General features: G+C 37.1%; 1 protein-coding gene across 1 annotated transcript in view; it reads left to right on the top strand.

Annotated features, from left to right (window-relative positions):
* The window catches only part of EVC (EvC ciliary complex subunit 1), a 52,084-nt gene that overhangs the window by 6,620 nt on the left and 22,749 nt on the right, over positions 1–22,715 (top strand). Inside the window, exons 4-11 of the mRNA XM_042812143.1 lie at positions 114–346; positions 1,272–1,356; positions 3,425–3,523; positions 6,198–6,335; positions 8,100–8,258; positions 9,806–10,022; positions 14,126–14,274; positions 16,177–16,275. Of these exons, the coding sequence (XP_042668077.1) occupies positions 114–346; positions 1,272–1,356; positions 3,425–3,523; positions 6,198–6,335; positions 8,100–8,258; positions 9,806–10,022; positions 14,126–14,274; positions 16,177–16,275 (1,179 nt within the window). The remainder of the gene's footprint in view (positions 1–113; positions 347–1,271; positions 1,357–3,424; positions 3,524–6,197; positions 6,336–8,099; positions 8,259–9,805; positions 10,023–14,125; positions 14,275–16,176; positions 16,276–22,715) is intronic.

The raw sequence follows: 22,715 nt of genomic DNA, 5'->3' as shown, positions 1-22,715 counted from the left end.
CTGTGTATGTTGTTTAATTTTTTGCTTGGAAGCAAATGCTGCAAATTAATGAGATGTTTATCTCAAGATTGAATTGTATTAATTAACCTTGTAAAATTTTTTTTTGACTGTAGCCTTTGGCAGATGGCTCATCCAATCCATCTTTGCATGAGAATCCGAAGCAGGCAGTTCTGCCTAATCAGGTAACGGAAGCATCTACGTCAGGCAGCCTGGAATCCCTTAGCCAGGGAGACAAAGAGGACTGTAGTTCCTCCACGACAATACATTCAACAACAAGTGATGACAGATTTCAGGATCGAGCCTTCTTCAAGGTAACCTGCTTCCCTGAAGTGCTCACATGTGAGAGGTAAGCAGTAAACCAGCCCTTGTCTGATCGTTTCTTGGTATGCTCTGGCAATTTTCAAAACAACCATTAAAAGGTCTGGCATAAATGAAAGACTGGGCTTGAATGCATACATTCACCACAGGACAGAGTTATAGGCTTATAACCCTAAAAACAGTGGTTTGAGAGACTAGAAAAACGCTTCATACCCTGAAAGTCACTTTCTTGTTTATGAAATTCTGGGGATCAGAACTTCTCTTCTTGTGAAAGGTATTGTCACCATTAATATAAGGAGACCCCTATTGCCTCGTATACTCTTCACTCATGCAGTAGATTATTGCTGAGCTAATGGAGCCTTCTGCACTGCACATCATCAAGTAATGCAGCTGGTATCTTGAGAACAGCAGACGACAGTGGTCATTCTCCTTGATTTAATAGGAACAGTTCACATTATGTTCAAGGAAAACTGTACATTTATCAGATGCACAAGGGATTAGCAAGTAGAGCTAATCCAAATGGACTATCAGCTCTTTTTCTTTTAGCTACACCATGCAAGTGAGGTATTCCTAAATGAAAAAATGTCTGTATTCTCATTTGCAAAAATAAAGAAAATTAGGTGTATGTCACCGTGAGGTTTGAGGAAGATACAATGAAAAATATTTTCTAAATATCCACACATTTTAACAGTTTTAATTAGAAGCTTTTTTCCCCCTTTCTTGTAGCCATTCATCCCCATATTAACCATGCCTTTTGATAAGGACTATTTTGATTTGCTTACTTCTATAGAGATATTTTTTATCTGAGTTACGAGGCACTGTAGAAATGATCTTACTCCTTTTCTAGGGGCAATGGAGAATTTAGTGATTAAATGAAACTGTTGTACAATGCTGCTTTTTTGTGTGACCTCTGTTTAGATTGATTTTAAAACTTCTTTTCATCTTTCTTTTAGTTTTGATGTTAAGCTCTGCCTTTGCAGTCTTCTCTTAAAAGATCTCATGCTTCTTGATACTGAGCTTAGAAAAGAACAACATGTGGTAGGTACTCATGTCTCATTTAGAGTTACTGGATTTGAAACCATTAACTGAATATTAGATTAGGAAATAATCAACATGAACTAGATGAGCAGTGTAGCAGAATTATACCTTTGCAGTATTCTTTTTATTTTTTTCTCTCTGTTCTGCATGTATATGATCTTCACAAAAAGAATAAAATACGATGAAATCTATTGGGCTGTGAAATACAGAAGTCAGACTGAATAACATAACAATTTTAAATCTTACTCCAGAGAATAAAACATAGCAGTTGGAGTTTATAAAAAGAGAAAAAAAAAATATATGTAATAGATAAGATAATGTTTTCAGGAAATTGTTGGGCATTGCAACTCCAGGGACTGTAAGCTATTTGAATAAAACTGAAAATTCAGTTCAGCCGAGTCAGTACTTTTGTGCTAAGTAGAACATCCTGATTTTGTAGGACAAAGGAATTAAGACACCCATTTAAACCAAAGATGACTACCTCTATCAAGGCACAGCATTCAAAGCTGACAAGACAAAAAAAAAAAAAAAGGATTTACACAAAGCCACTGAATACCTGGTTCAGACAATTATTTAACAGTGCATGGTTGAGATCAAGTATGGAATCATTTCCATTACTGAGTTTTAGCAGAGGTAGTGTAAATCTGGACATAAATTGGATAGCTTTCTTCTCACCTTCCTTCCCAATCTCTTAAGTTTGAATAGACTTGTCATTTGTGATACAACTTGGTAAATGCACTAGGAATATTTCAAGGAGCGAGATTTTTCTGGGCAAGTTTCTCCCTAGCAATTTCTCTCCGGATGGATTTGATTCCCCTGTAAGCAGATGAGAAAGGGAACTTGAGATTAGCTTCCAGACTGAAGTTTAGTTTAGCCACGAAATGTTAAACTTGATCTTAAAGTTAGTCATAAATTTGTAAAAGAGGGTAAACTAACAACATGGTGAAGTAGCTACAGAAACACTGGGAAAATTTGACTGACTTTGTGGCGCATGAGAAATGACCTCAAGAGGGTGGTGACTTTGACCTTTACCTGGAGCTTTTAATAGCTCTGTATTTTTGCCTTTTTTTTTTTATTATTATTATTTTTGCAGGGAACCAGGGAGGAAAAAAAAAAAAAAGCTATGATTACAGGGAATAGTTCCTTCATTTTCCACTTGTTTCTCTCACTCAAAGTTGATTTTAGAGTCAGTCTAGGAAAAGGAAAGCAACTCTTCTTAAGTGTTTTCTTGAATCTTGTCTTTCCCCATGCCTTTTATTTATTTTTTTAAACAGTATGTGATGTGTTGGTGTTTTGTGTTCAAAACTTCACAAAACTATGTCTAAAACATCGGCAAGTGAGATCCAAAACGTGGTCATTTAATTATTTTCTGCTGGGCAATAATATTTTCCAGGTTTTGCTGTTTATAATATTTAATTTAGAAACATAAAGCGTATAAATGTTTAAAAACAAGCAACTTCATCATCTGTTTTTTAGCACTTACGTAACATCTTTCAAGATGAAGGCAAAGATTGAATTGTCTTCCTGAATTGTCTCTAAAATAACATTTTGAAAGAGATAAGGCATTTGATTATTCAAATTATCCAGGGTTCAAAATGTCCATTTGAAGCAAGTAGTATTTCAAACTTAGGAAACAGAACTAGAATATAGTTGTATTTTATGTAAGAAAAGGTAGTTAGAATTTGAGATGGTTATTTTGAGTTATATATGAGGTTTCACATAAAAAATGTTTTATACTCTATCTGGCATAATACAATTGAAATCATAATGAATATGCTAATATCCTTTAGCTTAGATCTTTCTGTTTTTAAGTGGTCTATGTACTCTCCAATAAAGGGTAGTTTCAAGTGTGTCAGATTATGTCCTTGCCCTCATTTGAACGTAAATCCATCATCCAATATTCTGAAGACAAATTTTCCATAATGGGAATTCTGGGGAATGGCTGATGGTGTCTCTACTGTTTTGCTTATGCTTCAATGTAGTTTTTACTGATTAATTTTAATACAGACTTTGTGATAAATTCTGTTGGTTTTATTCAATGCTTGCAATTTTCTTTCCTTTTAAATAGATATTCATTCAGATTCTCAAAATATACCTCACAGACTTCAATCATAAGAAGAAGATTACTGATGATTTGTTCAAGAAGACATTTTTAATTCTCAAAAATGTAAGTGTTGGTTGGTATTTCAGACAACGGAATTCAGGAGTTAATTCCACCAATTCATGGGGGCTTCCATGGCAGGCTATCTCCCCTATATTTTTAAACAGCAATGACCTTTGTAATCCATTTAATAAGAAATGCGTAAAACTGTCTTGCTACTTGGTTTTCTGTATTACGTTGTCCTCATTTCCTCTTAGTTGTTATCTGAAGAGATCAAAACAGATGTTTTTAATCTGTTAAGAATATTTTGTGGTTGAACCCACTCAAGTAAAGAGAACATTCTGAACCTTATTCTCTCAAATTTACTAATTTCTAATTATCAAGTCTTTGTCAGGTTCCATATATCATTACGAGTGATAGAGCAGTAGGGAATAAGTATTAGAAGAAAACTCAGTGTTCCTATCAGGGGAAAATGCAATTACTTTCCTCTTTGTCCTTGTCAACGGTTTATGGGCTGGTCCGGCCCAGTTCCGTGACCAGCAGGGCGGAGGGATCTGCGGATCCGCGCCTCTGGGAAAGGGGAAGCAGGGGACCCCAAAATACTTGAAAAAAACAACAGCACTGATCTGAGGTGGAACAAATGATTTTACTAAATATAGTATTAGTAAACTACAAAGAGAGAGAGAGAGAGAGAGAGAGAGAGAGTCAGTCTGTTTGAATTGTATAGACCTCACCACAATCCTGGGGTGAGAAGTGCAGTCCAGTTGAGTGACTGAAGTACAGACGGCGAAGTGCAGATGGCGAAACGCAGGCGGCGAAGCGCAGATAGCGAAGCGCAGGCGGCGAAGCGCAGATAGCGAAGAAGAAGGATCAGGTGACCTTGCTTGAAGTTATATCCCCTTGCTGACCGCCAAGCCTCCTGGGGAAATGTAGTTCTTCTCCGACGGACAAACATTCGGCAGATATCAAACCCCACCCCCAGTGCATTACATGATGTTATGGTGTGGAATACTGATGACCAAAAATCATAAAACCATGACAGTCCTTCATCAAAATCCATTTTCACTTGTGAACTAAAAGACATACTTTTGCAGTCAATGTACATTTCAGTTGATTCACTTTTTTTTTTTTTAGTATTACTAGAAGGCTGTACAAAAAAAAAAAAAAGATAGGAGAGCTACTGCTTCCCCATTCTGTTTTCCACATCAGCATCACAGGAAGTCTGTATTGGAAAGCATCTGTGAAGATCATCTGGTCCAATCTACTGTAGGAAGCAGGGCCTCCAATGTCCTGTCAAGCCAAGTCTTCAATATTTCCCATGGAAGACCACCACTTCTCTAGGCAGCCTAGTCCAGCATTCATTTGTTCTTACAGTAATTGTTACTCTTTTTTTCTTATATACTCATGAAACTTCACATTTAGGCATTAAAGTCAAGTCTGTCAGCTTGCTAACTGACAGCTAGTTGTCAGTGTTTTGTTTCTGCAGTCCCATGGTTTGTGAATCAGTGACAGAAATCTCCACAGTTTTTCCCAATGAACAGAATGTTTATGTCAATTACAGCAGAATGTCTTTTGCCTTAAAATCGCTTGTCTTTCTTAAATCCTTATGTTTGATATTATTAGTTAATTGTAGTTACTAAATAATAAGTGAGATTTGGTGTGTAAATACCTCTAATGGACTTCAATTAATGACTTCAAATTATAAACGAATATAAAAAAAGATAGCGTTTCCTAGCATAGCTGAACCTTGGATTATGCTTGACAGCTTGGGTGTTTTCATGTAGGTAGCCAAGCTGCAACAAGACAATGACTAAATTTTGTTTATTAGTTACAGTAATCACTGGAGTAGCCTAATTGTTTAAGTGTCAATGTGGGATTTCTGTGCCCTGTATTCTGGAGAAAGAGATCATGGAAATATGGCACATTTCAGGCTGAAATAACTCACAAAGAAAAAGGCTGGCTATCAAGGATATTATCATTGATTTTAGACAGGATTTTCCTCTATTTCCATCATAAGAAAAATTTGTGATTTTTTTTTTTTTAGTGAAGTTGTTTGTGAACTTTGTCAAAACCTGGTTAGATTTCTTTAAAGCATAAAGGTGTTGGGGTAATGCATTCACACCTAAAATCATGTGATGTAAAAAAAAGCTTGTTTACATAAGGCATATTTAAGCAACTGGAGGACTGTCCATTGTATTATCAAGCTACTAAGTAAGGGCAGAGAATTAGTACTTGTTGATATTGTTAGCTATTGGAAAAATTCATCCTGGTTTCCATAGAGTAAAGAATTGGAAAACCCAGATAATTGCATGGGTTGTAATTTGTTCTTTATGTGCATTACAGGTGTGTTCATCCCTGTGTGTTACCACTCTGAAGGAAACACTGTATCTAGATACATATCTGTACTCAAAACAGACCTTGTAATACTCACATCTGCTATTTAAGTTGGGCGCATGTTAAAAAACATTTGTGGTTAGACACAGTAAAAAAAGCTCATGGACTACTATCTACCAAAACTTGAGTTTAGCAGAGATAAACAGCAGTACTCGTGCTAATAGGGTTGTAATATTTGTACTAAGTGCCAGATACTTTTTCTCTCTTTGTCACAGCACATTACCAAGAAACAGCTTTTCAAACACTTTTTCAGTTTCATTTGTCATGTACAAGGACTGACACCAATTCACTCTTGAAATTAAAAATAATGTACTTTTGTGATTAACAAATCACTTTTTCTTCCCAGGATTTTGAAGAATTACAGAAGCAACTGGATTCCAGACTCCAGAATACTGAGATGTCAGGAGCCCATAATTCAGAATACCAGACTGTAGAAGACTTAGAAAGGAAAGAAAGGGAATATTCTGAGCACATAATAGATAATGTAACTTTTTAATTTTTGTCTCTTTAAATATTATTCTCCTGATGAGGAATGCTTTTTTAATTAACTGTTGTGTTGAATAGTCATAGTACTTAAAAGGTACATGAAAGCATTTTTATATTGCTCCAGTGGAGTATTTCTAACTACTTTTGATAGCCAATGTTTTTATACACACAGTTGCATCACACTGTTTTAGATATGAGAAACGCCTATTACTTGTCAGATGGTGAGGCATATTTCAAGCCTAGGTATAGCCTGACTTTCAGGAATTTTATCATAGTACCTTTTTTCTTCAATGCCACATAAGTAAAGGACTAAGAAGAATACTCTTTTCAGCAGAAATAATTACTAAGAAAATAACTGCAATACAATCTTTCAGTATGTTTTGCATATTTGCTACAGCAGAGCATTTTACTCCAGTAGTTTCACATATTATGATAAACCTATGTTTTATGCAGAAAATATTATCCGATTATAGGTACTAATATCTTCAGTAGTGCCACTGCATCCAAGCTAGCTTACTTTCAAAAAAGCTGGGGGTTAAAAGCATTCAGTGTACTCATTTCCAAGAAATTGGATATTCTGAAAGGTAGGCTGTTTCCTGATCCCATTTCTGAGGCTTAACAAATATACTCTTGATAAAAATGAAAGAATGACAAGTCAGACTGATGACTCTGCAGGCTGCCTGCACTGATTGACCACAGCATATCAGCCCTGAACTAAACAGCTCATTATCAAAGTCTTGTAGAGGAGTTAATATTTTTTTAGTGCTGATGGTTAAGCACTTCACTAGTAATTTTTCCAGTTTTGATTTATAGTGGAAGTCCTTTTAACAATGGTAGACCCATGTGAAGTTTCTTTTGCAATTTAATTTTATTCCTTAAGAAGTTTGTTGTTTAGAATTGAGAGTCAGTCACGTGATAGCTCTATGAAAGCTGTGCCAAGCAACATGAGGCAGTTATTCACTGATGGCAGCCATCCTTCAGTGGGTCTGCCACTTTTGTGCTGGCAGAAGCTTTTCATCCATTTTTAAAATGATTTCCTCTATGCAGATCAGGACTCTGAACTAATCCACTCTTTGCCCAGGAATAGAAAGGTTTTCGTGGCCATAACTACAAAACTCACAGATCTTTAATGTAAATCTTTAATGCATACTATTAATCCCATTGGAGCCCACAGAATATCCACAGTTGTGCACAGTTAGAAGTGGTTGTGGGATCAGAGCCTAAAGCTAGATATTACCCTTAGGGATAGCATATTAGAATGGGCACATGCACTGTGCCAATACTGCATAAAGTGCTTAATTCCAGCATAGTTAATAGAGTGGTTATGTGGTGTGTGGCTATGAAGGGCTTTGATGATAAAAACAATATTTTTAGTTTTCCTTTTTCAGCAGAAGTGATATTTGACTGGAATGCCTACTGCAACAGATAAAGAAACTTCACAAATGTTTATCCTTTCTACTTTTCTCATTAACAGCATAGTGGGCTTCAGTAGATGAGGAACTAAACTTTTTGAGAATTGCACAGAATGACTCCTATTGCAAAAAGTCAAGATTGTCCAAACATACCATATATTGGTTGTGTGCCATCAACACAAATCATAATAAGTAGTCTCAAAATATAGCTTTATGCTGTGATTAGTACTGAAAGCAGTCTGTATTTCAGTGACTTGTATCTCATAGTAGACTCCTGTCTCTCTCAGTGTAACGTAATACCAGATTATTAATGAGGGAAAATGGATTGTTATTTGATTCATATTCAACAGATGGAATCTTTTTGGAAGCAGACTGATAAAGCCCAGCAGGATTTTTTGGACCAATCAAAATGCTCAAGTGCCGAAGCAGCAAAGATAATGATGGACCTGACTGAGAGGATGATTGCAGTGGAAGGCTTATTAAATGAATCTCAGGATTTGCAGGCAATGGTAAAGTACAAAAAGAAGTAAAAGTCAAAAGATATTTAGTCAGTCTGAACACAAAGCACAATGCAAGTGTACAAGTCTGTCCATCCTATATTAAGAATGCTGAAAACTGCTTACTCCAACTGTATGTCTTTCAGCTTCATGCTAAGAGCTCAGTTCCTGCCATACAGCACACTAGAGAGTGAACGCTAATTCACTTATGTTCTTGATCTCAAAATACAGTTTAGACAGTCGTGTTAAGAAAAAAAGTGATGTACAAGATATAAATGCAGCCAATGAGCAAAGAACAAGAACTCTGTGATGAGGGAGAATCATTACCCTGGATATTAACACTTGTTTCTTTCAAAATATTTATTCCCCTTTGATTAAGAAATCCTAATTTAGATGAAGATTGTCATTTGGGAGTGATTCTGTGTGTCTAATGGCTTTGACTGTACTTGAAAACCCTTACTATTTCATAGGGATGTGGTCTTAAGAAGGAAAAATAAGCTTAAAAGTACATCAGTGCTGTGCTTTTAAATGTAACAGATCTCTGTCAGGTGGTTTAATTCACACAAGAGAATGAAACAGTTGCTTGGAATTTATAGATTAATAGTACAATCAGAATCTATCCCGCTGCATTTTTTTTTTTTTTTTTTAGTAATTTGAAGGATAAATGGATCACTAGCTTTATTTCGTTTACTAATAAAAATATGTAAAAGTTATTAGTTTATTTTGCAGTAGAACAGCTAAGGAAACCAATCTGACCATGTTTGAAGGCAGTTTTGGCAGCTAATCACATTTGACCCACACTGTGCTACTATAGTATTGAAAAGTTGCTTTGAATGGACAGTATTCAAACGAGGTGTTTGGATACAAGATAGAGAAAACATTAATACCTGAAGTAACTACCATCATACTTGCATTTATGTGCAAAAGTCACAGCCTGTGCATCTCCAATAACTAGAATAGTTGTCACGTTTTTTCTAACCTTTCATCATTGTCTAAAGCAATTCCAGCTTCACTCAAAAAATCTTGTTCCCTACAGTAATCCTGGTTTCTTCTTTAACAATGTAATGGAAACTATTAGGCAATTTTTTTTCTTTTTAAATGTATTTACTAAACTCCAGCTTACTACACTCTTGATGAAATCCTAGCAGTATCAAAATCAGATGTGCCCTCCACTTACAAAGGCACATAGTGGTGTGCTATCCAGTATCTTCAAGAGATATCCAGGACTCCTATGTTGCACCTTTGTCTATCATCGCCCCTCGAGTATTTGAGTTTGTTTCACAAATTTCATTTTTTCTGCTATTAATGTCATCTTGATAGCTGCAGTTAGTGAGAACACTAATTTTCTATTTGCTCTTTCAAGTGAACATGAAATAAAACCTGCTGCAATCCTAAATAGGTCAGGAGTTTTGGAACTACTTAAGTACCTCAAAGCTACTATCCATATTACCTTGAGAAGCCTCCTGAGTTATCTGTATTGTTTGGAATTGAATAGTTCAATTAAAGCATGTGTGACCAAAGATTCTTAGTTTCTAAGCAGGATATTTTGTTTATTTTAGGATATTCAGGAAAGGTTATTTAACTGGGAGCTTATGGTGAAAGTAGTTGATTCACTGAAGTCCTGTATACCAGAAGAGTGCAGGTGTAGATTGAATATGTTATCAAATATTCTGGACCATTTAACTGTAAAGAATAAGCTCTCCGTTCGACAAAAAGAAGAACTTTTAACAGACCTTCACAAGGCCTTCTGGGAACAACTGGCACATTTCACTAATGGTGAGTAGTTAGACAAGAGGTCACCGTTTAATTTAAGTATGATTTCTCTTAATTGTATTAATTAATACAAAAATTATGGCTTTAGTCCTGTATGCCTCTACTTTAAAAGTGTCTTGATGAATTGGCCAAAAACACAATCCTAGTGGAAGCTGGACACTTAAAATGAGAACTTTAGCTTTAAGCCTCCTAGATCTTGTTCCTAGCATTACTTCAAACTTATTCTATAGTTCATATAATCTGTACCTTATTTCATTGATTTGAAGTAGAGTCAGATATGCTGCTAACAGTTTTAGGATTTCTCCAGTTACTCTTTATGCACTTGACATTCTTGGTGATATTGGCTAACATTAGGAGTAATACTAACTGTATATGCAGAAAGTATTGTCTTATGATCAACTACTAGCATAGGGAAAAGGCGCCCAAAGATATAGCAGTGTTGTCATTCTTGGGAAAAGGTAACATTAACAGTTAAACATTCAGAAAGTCTTCTCTTTTCATACTTAAGATATTTAGAAAATTAGAAGAACGTCTTTTCTCCGTGCACCTTTTCAGACCGCCTAGCTGTAAATTATACAATATTAGTGAAGTCTAAGCTAACTGACTTAAGGTTTTTCACCTGTTTCACTACAGATTTATATAGGCAAGGAATTGCATCTAACCAGATTTAGGATGACCTGTGAAAGGTATTAGTCATAAGCCAGTGATAATAAAAAAAAAAATAGCTTACCCTGTTCTGAAGCTGAAGGCTTGCTGAGAATTCCCACAAGAAGCAACCTCCAACTAGAAATCCTCCCTTTCTGACTGCCAGACCTTAAATGAGGTTTGGGAGGACCCTGGGTCCACCCTTTCTGATTGAACAGGTGAATTGCTTGCACCTGTACTCTCAGGGTAGCCATATCTCTTCACCAGATGCTCAATCACTGATTTAGGCTGTGATCTAACAATTCCCATACACCTAACATCCACCTTCTTTAGAAATCTACCCCTAACTTCTCTAGTAGGTGCTGAATGAAGGGCTTAGAGTTTCCAGTCATGGGAAATTTTAGTATGTGTTCAGTGAAAAAAAATTGTAGAGAGAAGTACTTAACTGCTGATCATTATTATTAAGCCTGTATGTGAAACAGTGCCCTGCAATGAACAGAGACATCTACAGGTAGATCAGGTTGCTCAGAGCCTGGTCCAGCCTTAGCTTAAATGTCTACAAGGATGGGACATCTACAGCCTCTCTGGGCAACCATTTCCAGTGCCTCACAACCCTTTTAGTAAAAAAAATTCATCATGGAATCATAGAATGGCTTGGGTTGGAAGGATCTTTGAAGATTCATAGATCCAGGAATCTATGAATCTTCAAGGATCAAGTTCTGATCCTTCTGTCACAGACAGGGTCGCCAAGCACTAAATTAAGTACTAGTTCACATTGCCCAGGGCCCTATTCAGTCTCATGTTGACCAGCTCCAGTGATGAGGCATTCTCAGCCTCTCTGGGTAACCTCTTCCAGCATCCCACCACTACCTCAGCAAAAAAACTTCACCCTGACATCCAAACTAAATCTCTCCTCTTTCACTTTGAAATAATTTCCCTTTGTCCTATCAAAACAGACCCTGCTAAAGGGTCCTTCTTATAGCCCTCCTTCAGATACTTGAAAGGCCACTCTTTGGTCTCATCAGAGCCTTCTCTTCTCCAGGCTGAAGATCCTCATCTTTCAGTCTGTGTATCATCACACATTATTTCATGGACATTTACTTCTAGAACTAGCATGCCTAGTTCGTAGTCTTTGCATATGTTCAGGCACTGATTTCCCTTAAAAATCAGCTAAAACCTGTGCCTTTTTTTCCTTCCATTTAGCATTGTTTCTCTTGTTCTAAAGCAGAATACTCTGTCAAGGCCTTGATTTTATGTAAAGTCAGTGTTTATAGCCGTAGTTTTAAATATGCAGAAGGGCATTAGATAGCAACATCCTAATTTCACATTCAAGTTAAATATGCTTGAGAAAAAACACTCTGGAGAGTTGACATAGGATATGAGCTCCTTAATACATCAGTTATACTGTACCTATAATTAACAAGTGGAGCACAGAGCCAGCAAGAGGCTTTGCTCCTAGGAAACAAACAAGAAAGTTGAAAGAATCACGTGGTGCTTAAAGATGATGATTGCTACGTTTGTTCAGGGGAAATTTTAATTGGAGGCTTTCCTGTGTTTTCTGTGCACTTTCAAATGTTTTGTCGGTGAGTCATCAGTCCTTTATCATATATGAGAAAGGAACATGGAAAAAGTAGCATGCACAGTGAGGAGCAGGTGTGGGAACTGTGAATGTTTAGTGTTGAGAAAAGGAGGTTGAGGGGAGACCTTGCTGCTCTTTACAACTATGTGAAATGAGGTTTTAGTGAGGTGGATGTACATCTCTTTCCTCAGATCAAAGGATTAGATCAGATATCAAGAAGAATTTAGTCACAGAAAGAGTGGTTAGGCATTGAAACAGACTGTCCAAAGGAAGGTGGTGGAATTGCCATCCCTGGAGGTATTTATGAGACATGTGGATGGGTCATGGTTTAGTGGTTGGCTTGTAATGTTGAGTGGTAGTTAGACTTGGTGATCTTAAGGGTCTTTTTCTATCTCAGTGATTCTATGAATCTGTAATTCTCCTCAAAATAATTCCTCCCCGTTAAATCAACTCCATCTGACTCTTCTTTTGAATTCCCATTTATCTACATATGTCCAGAATGAATTACTGATCAGGGACAGAGTGTATAGAGGAAATGAAGATTCTTAGGTGGACAAGCAATGTGACATGAAATATTGAGAAAACATCATAAGCATGAATTCTACTCTGTAGGATGGGGTTCAGATTGACTTATGAATTTGTAAATCACCTAGAGCAAGGAGAAGGATGAAAGAAGCAAGTACTGTGTCCCAAATATTTCACAGTATTCATGCAAAACTGGATGAACCTTGAGAACTTTTGCAGGTTCTTGAAATAGTCACTTTGGAAGCCTGATACACCTGACATCCGAGTTCAAACTAATGGGAACTGAAGTTCCTCTGGACCTGTTTTCCCCACCATTTGTTGTTGCTCTTGTTCTTGAAGTAGTATTTGCTTATCTGCAATTAGGTAATGAGCCACTTCTGGACCTTTTAAAACAGGAGGGGGAGGTTTGGCTGGTGTGCTGCCAATAGGAATCTGTTTCTTGTATTGAACTCATCATCAATGCAAAAGCAGTACCAGTGAAGGTGAGAGTGCAGGACAGTAGTGATCCAAAAAAGAAAAGATAGAGTCATAGAATCATAGAATCACAAGGTTGGAAATGACCTTCAGGATCATGTAGTTCAACCGTCCTTCCATTACCACTGCTACCACAAGCACTAAACCATATCTTGTAGCTCCTCATCCAGGCACCTCTTGAACATTGCCAGGGGTGGTGACTCCACCACCTCCTTGGGCAGCCATTCCAGTGCCTGACCACTCTAAGAGAAAAAGTTCTTCATTATGTCTAATCTAAACCTCCTCTGGTACAACGTGCGGCCGTTTCCTCAGGTCCTGTTTGTTGCCTAGGAGAAGAGGCCAAAACCCCTCCTCATCACAACCTACCTTCTGGAAGATGTAGAGTGCAATAAGGTCTCCTCTGAGCCTCCTCTTCTCCAGACTAAACAACAGCAGAGAAGCTGCCCTTCTCTGTACACATTCCAGAGCCTCAATGTTTTTTTTGTAGTGATGGACCCAAAACTGAACACAGTACTCGAGGTGCGGCCTCACCAGAGCTGAGTAGAGGGGGATGATCACCTCCCTGCTCCTGCTGGCCACGCTATTTCTAATGCAGGCCAGGATGCCATTGGCCCTCTTGACCACCTGAGCACACTGCTGGCTTATGTTCAGACGAGCATCCATCAACACCCACAGGTCCTCTTCACAGTCATCCAGGCAGATAGATTTAAGTTTGCATCTGAAAAGGTTGAAGAAACAGCTTTGAAGTTCTGTGTAGTAGTTTCTTCCTATTTTGTTCACTAAATTTCACAGATTTCTGCGAGCTTATGTTGTGTGACAGCAGCAGATGCTACTTTCTCCCTGTGGAATTACAGTATCTAATCATTTGTATTTCATGTTCCAGAATGCACCCAGCAAAGTAAAGACCTCATCCTGAAACGAGTGGAGTGCCGTGCAAAAAAGAGAGAAGACTTCAAACGCAGACAGAAAACTGAACAAGGGATTCTCCTTACTAAAGCTTTTAATATTGGAGAATTAAATGATTTTCTTAAGGTGTGTACATAGAAACGTTCCTTTATCTTTTACAGTGAGGGTAGTGAGGCACTAGAACAGATTGCCCAGTGATGTGGTTGATGCCCTGTCCCTGGAGACTTTCAGGGAGAGGCTGGATAAGGCCCTGGGCAACCTGATCTAGCTGTGGTGTCCCTGTTCATTGCAGGGGAGTTGGACTAGATAGCTTTCAGAGGTCCCTTCTAACTCTAAGGATTACATGATTCTGTGATTTTTCAAGGCAAAACATGCTTCAGATTTCTCTCAATTCCATAAAATCAGAATTTTTAGGTTCTGCTATGAATCATCAGCACAGGTAAGAAAGGGTCAGACATCCTTATGTCTAAGCTTGCCTTGGGTTTTCTTTTAGTGCTGGAATTTTCACATTGGAAGTAAGCGCTAAGGTAGGTTACTGCTAGACTGCATGTTTCATCTAAAACATTTACTTAGATACTCTGTGTTTGGTTCAATATAGGAAATCTCTGGGTGAAAGTATCTGGCCTATCTTATAGAATAAAGCAGGCTGCACTGGTTAAATTGAACCTTTCTATGAGTGAAATTACAGAGGCTCTAAAGACTGTTAAATTTCACATAAACAGAGGGAAAACTGATTATGAACACTGGCAGGATACCTTATAAGAGGTTTGCAATAGATAATTTAATATGGTATGTGGTGGCTAATGTAATGTTTTCTTGGCCGTATTTTCCACCTCAATTGTTATTGTTCAGAATGTACATAAAATCAGAATTCTCAGTTGTAAAATGCTGACAGCTGCGAAACTCCTATAACTGCTGTAAACCACAAAGCCAAGTAATTAAGAAGAAAAAAAAATCAATTCTCAATTTTCATGAAGAGAAATTATTTAAGGTTGAAGTGGTTTTTTCCAGAAGCATTAAACTTTTGATGCAATCTAATAACTTAGATAAATTGCTATTGGAGAAGACTCAGATTCCAACTGTAGCAAACTGTCAAACTTTGTTAATCTCAACAATGCAATCTTGTACTGCAGGCCAAGTTCTTTAATTATATTGTGTGAATTAGATAATTCTGTTACTGTTCTTGTATGCCACACCTGTCTGGCATAGCTCTCTTCAAAACTGCTTTCACATCTGAACAAACAAAAGGTTTGAGTCACTCTAGAATGCTAAAGCACATTTTACTTCATTGTCTTTTCATAACTTGGGACTAATAATTCTACCACACATTTTTGTAGCTATTGAATGTATTTTCTAAGCATACATAATTCCCCAACGCTTCCCAACTTTGTTAAACAAGCTTAGAAATTGTGTCAAGATCTCTCCCCTAGAAAATTACAGCCACAGTGCTTTGGTCTGGAAAATGCTCTATTTTGCATGCCTTAGAAAACCAACAATTACTCTTGGATAAAATGTAGAGTAATGAGCTGCTTTTGACAGGCTGAGAGGAAATGGGCAGAGGTGACAACTTGTTCTTTATGCTGCAGAAGAGAACGTAGTTCTTAATGCTAGGAAATATCTCAGTGCAAAGAACAAAGGACAGAAATGTAAGACTTTCTACTGCCTCAGTAGAGACCCTTTTGTCCTAACACAGAGGGCCTTGAGCCCATAGACTCTTTGGAGTGGAAGAAAAATTCATATAGAATCATCGAATCATAGAATGGTTTGGGTTGAAAGGGATTCTTAAGATCATGTAGTTCCAATCCCCCTCCTACAGGCAGGAACATCTCCCTCTAGACAGCATTGCTCACAGCCCCATCCAGCCTGGCCTTGTATGCTTCCAGGGAGGAGACATTCACATACTCACTGGGCAACATGTTCCAGTGTCTCACCACCCTCTGAGGTCTCGGGAAAGTTAGGTAGAGGGTCACAAGAAGCCATCTAAACAGCATTTCAGCTATTTAAATATGTCTGTTATGTTTCTTTCAGGCTTACCATGATCTGTTAGAGAAACACTGGCAGGCACAGTGGCAGCTGGAAGAGGAAGATGACTGTGAAAGCACAGAGGCTGTGGTGGAGCTCTACAAGGTACTGCTTCTAGTGATATATGTTATTCACTAAAGTAATTCTGAACATTCTCCAAATCCATGACACAAATATGAGGCCTTAGTGTGGGGATTTGCATCAAAGATCATGGCTGTCCCAGGAAGCTGGGCTGGCAAAACAGATTGACAGTTTTCCACAGTAACTTGCCTTTTCCGTTTTCTTCTCAACACAATATGTTTTTTAAACTCAAGTTTATCAGAAAATATCTACATGATCTTCCAAGATGTGCTGTATGGATAGCTGACGAAGCTGTGATAATGTTTAGAGTATACAAAATCTGGCATTACTGCTAGGAGGGAGACTTCATTTATGTACCATAATTATCTCCTGCACACCATGGTATGATGATTCTATTCTTAGTTCACTTCTCTACATGTCCCAAAATAGTTTTCTCATCTCTTTTCCTCTCAAATAAATTATTTTTCTTATATATATAAGAATATCTTATATCTATGGTTAGTCCTCTGAAACATGTTCAGGTCTGTGGTATAAGTAATATTTTTACACTTCTTAATCTTACTGATTTGGAAAAAGTGTGGATGCATCATGCCTTTACGTCATCTTTAATTATTTTCTGTCTGCACTGAAAAATAAGATAACTTGATCTATCTGATGAAGACCAAAAGCGTAGATGGCAGTGACCTTTAATTAGGCTGAAACTAATCACTTTTAGCTCTGCAGGATCCTTGTCATGATTAATTATGACCAGATCAGGGTGTTTTGGAAACTTGTTCTCTCCAGCACGTCAAGATAAGATACCCACGCAATCTTAATTAGTGCTGGTCCACATGCATTTTTTAAAATTCAGCTGAAAACAAAGTCTTTGTATTAGGAATAAATAAACAGTTTTTACTCGAGTTTTATGTTATTCTGCAAGCAAGCAACAGGATGCTTGAGAAAAACTACTGCTTTGGAGAAAGGTAAAATTTACTTGCAGGGCTATGGCCACAAATCAGAATAAATTAATTGTACAATACTGCTTAAGGAAGGTCAGCATATCTGCTGAAGTTACTATGCATGCTCAATTCTCCAAAGTTAATGACTTCTTCTCAAGCCCCTTTTTCATTTCACATGAAGTCTCTGGAGACCAAACATTTTTTCCCCTGCATAGTTTCTCTTCATTTGTGAAATTATGTTGCTTTCTTTTGTTGTGTATTCTGCTTTAGTGACATTGAAATCGGACTGAAAATCCTACTTCTTTCAACAGCGTGCTAGGTAAATTTTCTTTTCCATTAAAGAAAAATTGATCTAGGTGAATTAAGTGTGTCTAGAATTGCCAGTTTTCCAGGAGAGCTGCACGAACTTGAACTCTGCCAATTCAATCAACTCAAAGCCATTATATTCCATATTATGGCTGCTCTCATTCTTAGACAAACTTAACGCTACCAGACATGAAAAACTACAATAAGTAAAGTAATCCAGCTGGCATCCATTGGATGAGAGTCCATAAATCTGAATTTCCAATAAAATATTTACAATAAAACTTCTTTATTGTCATGTTTTATGTAATGAACAACTGCACCCCCTTAGCCCTAAATGCAGATTCTACAGACTTCTCAGTACATCTTATAAACAGCATAGACTGGAAAGAAGAGAAAGTACAAATTAGCATAACCCTACTGTATATAAATTGAATTGTTCTGACTTCTACAGCTGAGGGAACTGCAGTAGTTAAACATTTTGTCAGGACAAAAAAGCGAACATTTGATTTTGAGGGAAGGAATTGCATCTCACAATCACAGTGCTTTTCAGTCTTCATCTGTTTCAGCGCACTTTCAAACCAGAACTATGCCTTGGACAAGCCTTTCCCTGGGCAACAGGGCTTCACATCTTTCCATAGTTTTTCCAGCTTTCTGGAGGGAGAAGTTACTGCTTCCAGTGGTGAAGGCAAGAGAAATTTGAGGTACTCAAATTTCCAGTGTAGAGGTGTGACTGCAGGTCTAGTAGACCTGAGCAAATAATTATTAGATTAACTGGCTACCAACTTCTCTCCCAAGGTGATATTCAGCCCTATGCTGCAAGCCCTGTATCCCAGTTGGGATTGAATCAGCTTGTTTGTAGTGCCAGCTGATTTGGGCACACCTACTAGCGCTGCAGAGCTTGTTATTTTAGTTCCAAAAGACTTGTAGTTTAACCAGTAGTCATTTGCTTAGCAGAAGCTCTTTTCAGTTGCTTTTTATCACTCCAGTAGAAACTGAAGCCTAGTAATATTACTGAGAAACTGGGTGGTACTCTCTATATCTAGACCAACGAGACACACTTATCATGCTCCTCACTTACATATATAAATATTCCTTAGCCTATTGTCCACAGGGCATCCAAAGACTGCAAGAGAATTTCAGAAAGATTCATTCATACATAGAACTAGAGGTAGTTAAATATTTAGTTATTCCTAGTTTTTATTTTGTGGAACATAAAAATTAGCCTTGCAAAGCTGTGCAAAGTTGTTATGCTTCCCACCTCTCCAAGTTAAATAGCCCTTAGCTTAGGCTCTTTTTTTTCTTCACTTGTGCACTAGTACGACTTATTTCAGCAGTCACCTTGATTTGTCCTAGTTTAAATGAGCAAGGAAGCAAACGTGACAGACTTAGTTGCTTGAATAAGTAGAAAAATAACCTCCATGCGAGAGGTGATATTAGAATGTAGGGAAAAGGTCAGCATATAACAAACTAGAGAACCACTGAATATCCTAGGGATAGAAGAAAATATGTCACTTCACTGTATTTGCCATTCCTTTGTGGGAGAATATCCTTATCTTGTTCTCACAATGTTCTTCTAAACCCTGCTCAAAACTCTCCACCATTTCTTTTAGCTTTTTTTGCCTTTTAAACGTGAATTCGCCGAGATTTATATGGCCTTCTAGCATAACGTAGCCTGTAGTGTTAAAGAACATCAAGGAATTGTTCAAATTGGTGATTAAATATATAAAAAAGCAGTGATCTGGAAGCTGACTGTTTGCAGACAATAGTTGAGTAGGTTTGTTTTGTCAACACATGAATACATCAATTAAAATGATTTAACTGAGGTCAGTGGAATCCATTGATGCCTGAAGTGAATGAAGATGTTGTATTTAAAAGATTACATAGGACTTTTCAGCGATGCTAGTTAATTAAAATAGTACACTGTGGGTGAGTAGTCTTGTAGTGAGTAGGCAGTAACAAATTCTACAGTCCAAACTGAGCACTGTTGATGAGTGATTTTAATTCACACAGTGTTGTAATTGAAGAAAGAATTGTGTCAAAGCTAACTGAAAGGCTCGACCTAATATTTAAAAGGTAAAGGTAGCCCTTGGAATTATCCCATACACAGGGGATACTCTGTTGCAGTAACAGTTTGTATTGGTTTGTATAGATATTGAATTGCAAGATTTAAACTGAAATTTTCTTTCATGTGACAGTGAAAGCCTCCACATCCCCCAACCCCATGTATGTGTTATTCTGTTTCTTCTGATGTCTTGGTAAGATAAATGGCTAGCTCCTTGCAAGTCTGTCTCAAATTTAGCCTATCAGATACTGACCAACCTTTAATCCTTTCGCTGGGTTATTGTTTTGGTTTTTTGTTTGTTTTGTTGTTATTTTTGTGTGTGTGTGTGTGAACTACCTGCTTATTTTAGCAGGGAAAGGAGAATTGAAAAGAGATTAATGGTTAACAGCTTATTATTAAGAAAACAGACATGAAAATGATTAACAGCCAAGAATTACATAGTCCCTGATAAGATAATTATTTTTCCTCAGCTTTAACATCAAAGGCGTAAAAAAAACCCCACAATTTACTGTCATTTATAATTCTTTTCTGGTGATAGCAGTTCACTAAAATGTTATTTGATTTTACTTGACAGAACATAGAAAAGCGTAAGAATTTAGATTAAAAGCTATTAAGTATTGAGCATTATCAACAGGCAAAGCAATAAACATTTTATGAATGAGTAAACATGAATGTGAAGTGATGCAAAATATATTTTTTCCTCAGTTAATAAAAGGGAGAAAATTATCTTTGTCAAAATTTTAAGTTCAGGTTCCTAGAGATTTAACTCTTCCATTTATTTCCTTACGTAATTTTATTAGCATGAGATATGGTGTAGATCAGCTTTTCCCCATCTGTCCTGAGTTCAGGACATGAAGTATCTTCTAGATACCAGTAGTGTCTAAGAACATTGAAATTATAGAAGAATGTATGATCTTCTGAAATTCTTTCCTTAATATGCCCCCTTAGAAAGCCTTTGGACTTCTGGTGATGATGAAGTGCTCTAGGGCTTGACTACAAGTTTTAATTCTTGCGATGAAATGCTATTGTATCCAAAGTTAACAAGTAACTGTTACAAGTTAACAACTAACTGTGCCATTGCCTCTTGGAGATAATATGTAATGGAGTGGCTGGCATTTAAAATACAGTGCAACCAGCCTTTCAAAATATATTTTCCTGCTTCAAAATGTCATTATTCACTTTATTCTCATCTGCATGTAAAAACCACTTAATCATTTGAGTTTGAGGGAAAGCATTAATATTGTTCTTTGGATCTACAGTGAAATCTGATAAACTGTGTATTTCCCTTGATTTTTGACAAAATTCTATATTTACTGCCTTGTTTGAAATTCAGATCCATTTAGCATTTTAATGTGAGACCATTTTATTTCTGCATATACTCTGTGGTATTTCTTTATGCTTGATGAATTTCTCTGGAGATTTTATGAAAGGCTTTCAGACTGACTGCCAGGTACTACAAACAGGTTCATTCACTGTTGCAATCAGCTATTCTATTAATGGAATCAATTTGAATAAATTTCGTTAAGTAAAAGTTCTACAAGCAAGAGATGACATATCAGTAAGTTCACAGAAACTATTCTGTAGAAATAAGATGTTGGTAGCAATAGGATTTCTTAACGGTTTCATTATTTTTCTGTAGAAGATAGATAGACTTAATAATACGTATCGTGCTGTCCTTGATTATGGACAGACTTACTGCTGTTTCATATTGAGTACTTTCCTTAGAGTACAAATAATTTTGTACAATTTTCTTAGCTTGAACTATTTTCTTTCCTGAGCAGCTTGACTAGTAGATGCCAACCCTATCTACAACAAGGGATTGGAACTGGTGGATGGGCTTTTAAGTCCCTTCCAACCCAAGCCATTCTGTGATTCTATGATTCTTGAGTCACATGGTAGAATTCGGTTACACTTGCATTTTTTCCTAAATGTAGACTTTTCATTTTTTCTAACAAACTTTACAAGGCTATTCCACTATGTTTCTGCAAGTGCAGTGTTAAACAGCATAGCCATCACATTGTGTGTGTATGTTTTCCATGCGGAGCACACTGTACTGTTGGTGTTGCACTGACTTCATGGACTGTTATATTCTTAGTATTATGTGTTTGGGTTAAAGAACCCAGTGACCAGATGAGAAGAAGTTAGTATTATGATAGTTAGCACTGATGGTGGTTTATGTTGTGATCCTGGGCTGCAGCTGAGACCATTAAGTGTGCAGGATTTGTGGCCTGCACAGAGCAGAATTTGTAGTAGTAGTTGAAGTGTTCTCTACTGTTGACAATCGCTCTTTCAGGGCCTAACAGCACTTGAACAGGTCTCCTATCGCTTTGCCTGTTTGCAGCATCTAGGAGATGAAAAATAATACACTCAGTCCTGTTCATCTTCCATATTTTCGTCCAACATTTCTAAAGGCGCTGTTAATTCCTGGATTTTTAGTCCTGCTTTCTTGTCTTTTCACATCAATTTCAACAGAGGGCTGCAAAGTATTTTGCAAATGATGAAGCACCTGTGACTGAAACATAATCACATTTTTTCTGAGTAACTATGTACCCGCTTCAGTAGCACCAATGTTAAATATACAAAATAATTTGAATCTGTGGGGAGTGCAAGCAGAATGCTGTTCAATTTATTGTTAAACAAAATAGCATAACAACAAATAACAAAATACCTTCTTTAGGTTCTGTGCAGAAGATTTCCTAGTAAATAATAATACAGGGTTGTCAGCATGCCAAGCAAATACTATCAGTTCTGAAGCAAAGTATGTTGTAAAATGATTAGTTGCCATAGGCAGAACTTTGTTTGCTTAAGAATAAAGTTCCTTAAGACTTTGCCTCAGATCTTTTGAGATTGTAGTAGAAATGCCACAGAATCCTCTAGACTCTGAACTGTTGAAGACACAGGAGAATTTCTTCTATCCAGAGCATCCAGTAAAGGAAGAAGAATTAGCTTGTGTGGAAAGGCTAGAAAAGCTCAGAGAAGAGACAGTTTACAGTGACAGAGTTTTTTAAGTGTGACATAGGATACAGAGGTTAGAAACATGGAATCTGAGTTTACTTCAAAGCCCAGGATTTAGAGGCTTGAATTCTAAAATCAAGAAATAGCAGCAATGAGAACTCAAACTATTTAGCATTAGTGTTGACAAGATAAGCCACGTCCAC

Source organism: Centrocercus urophasianus, unplaced genomic scaffold, assembly GCF_019232065.1.
Source record: "Centrocercus urophasianus isolate 14NV4802_14NV808 unplaced genomic scaffold, USGS_Curo_1.0 seq_13, whole genome shotgun sequence".
Lineage (NCBI taxonomy): Eukaryota > Metazoa > Chordata > Aves > Galliformes > Phasianidae > Centrocercus > Centrocercus urophasianus.
The sequence above is the reverse complement of the archived record's forward strand: the minus strand, read 5'-3'. Positions and strand labels throughout refer to the sequence as shown.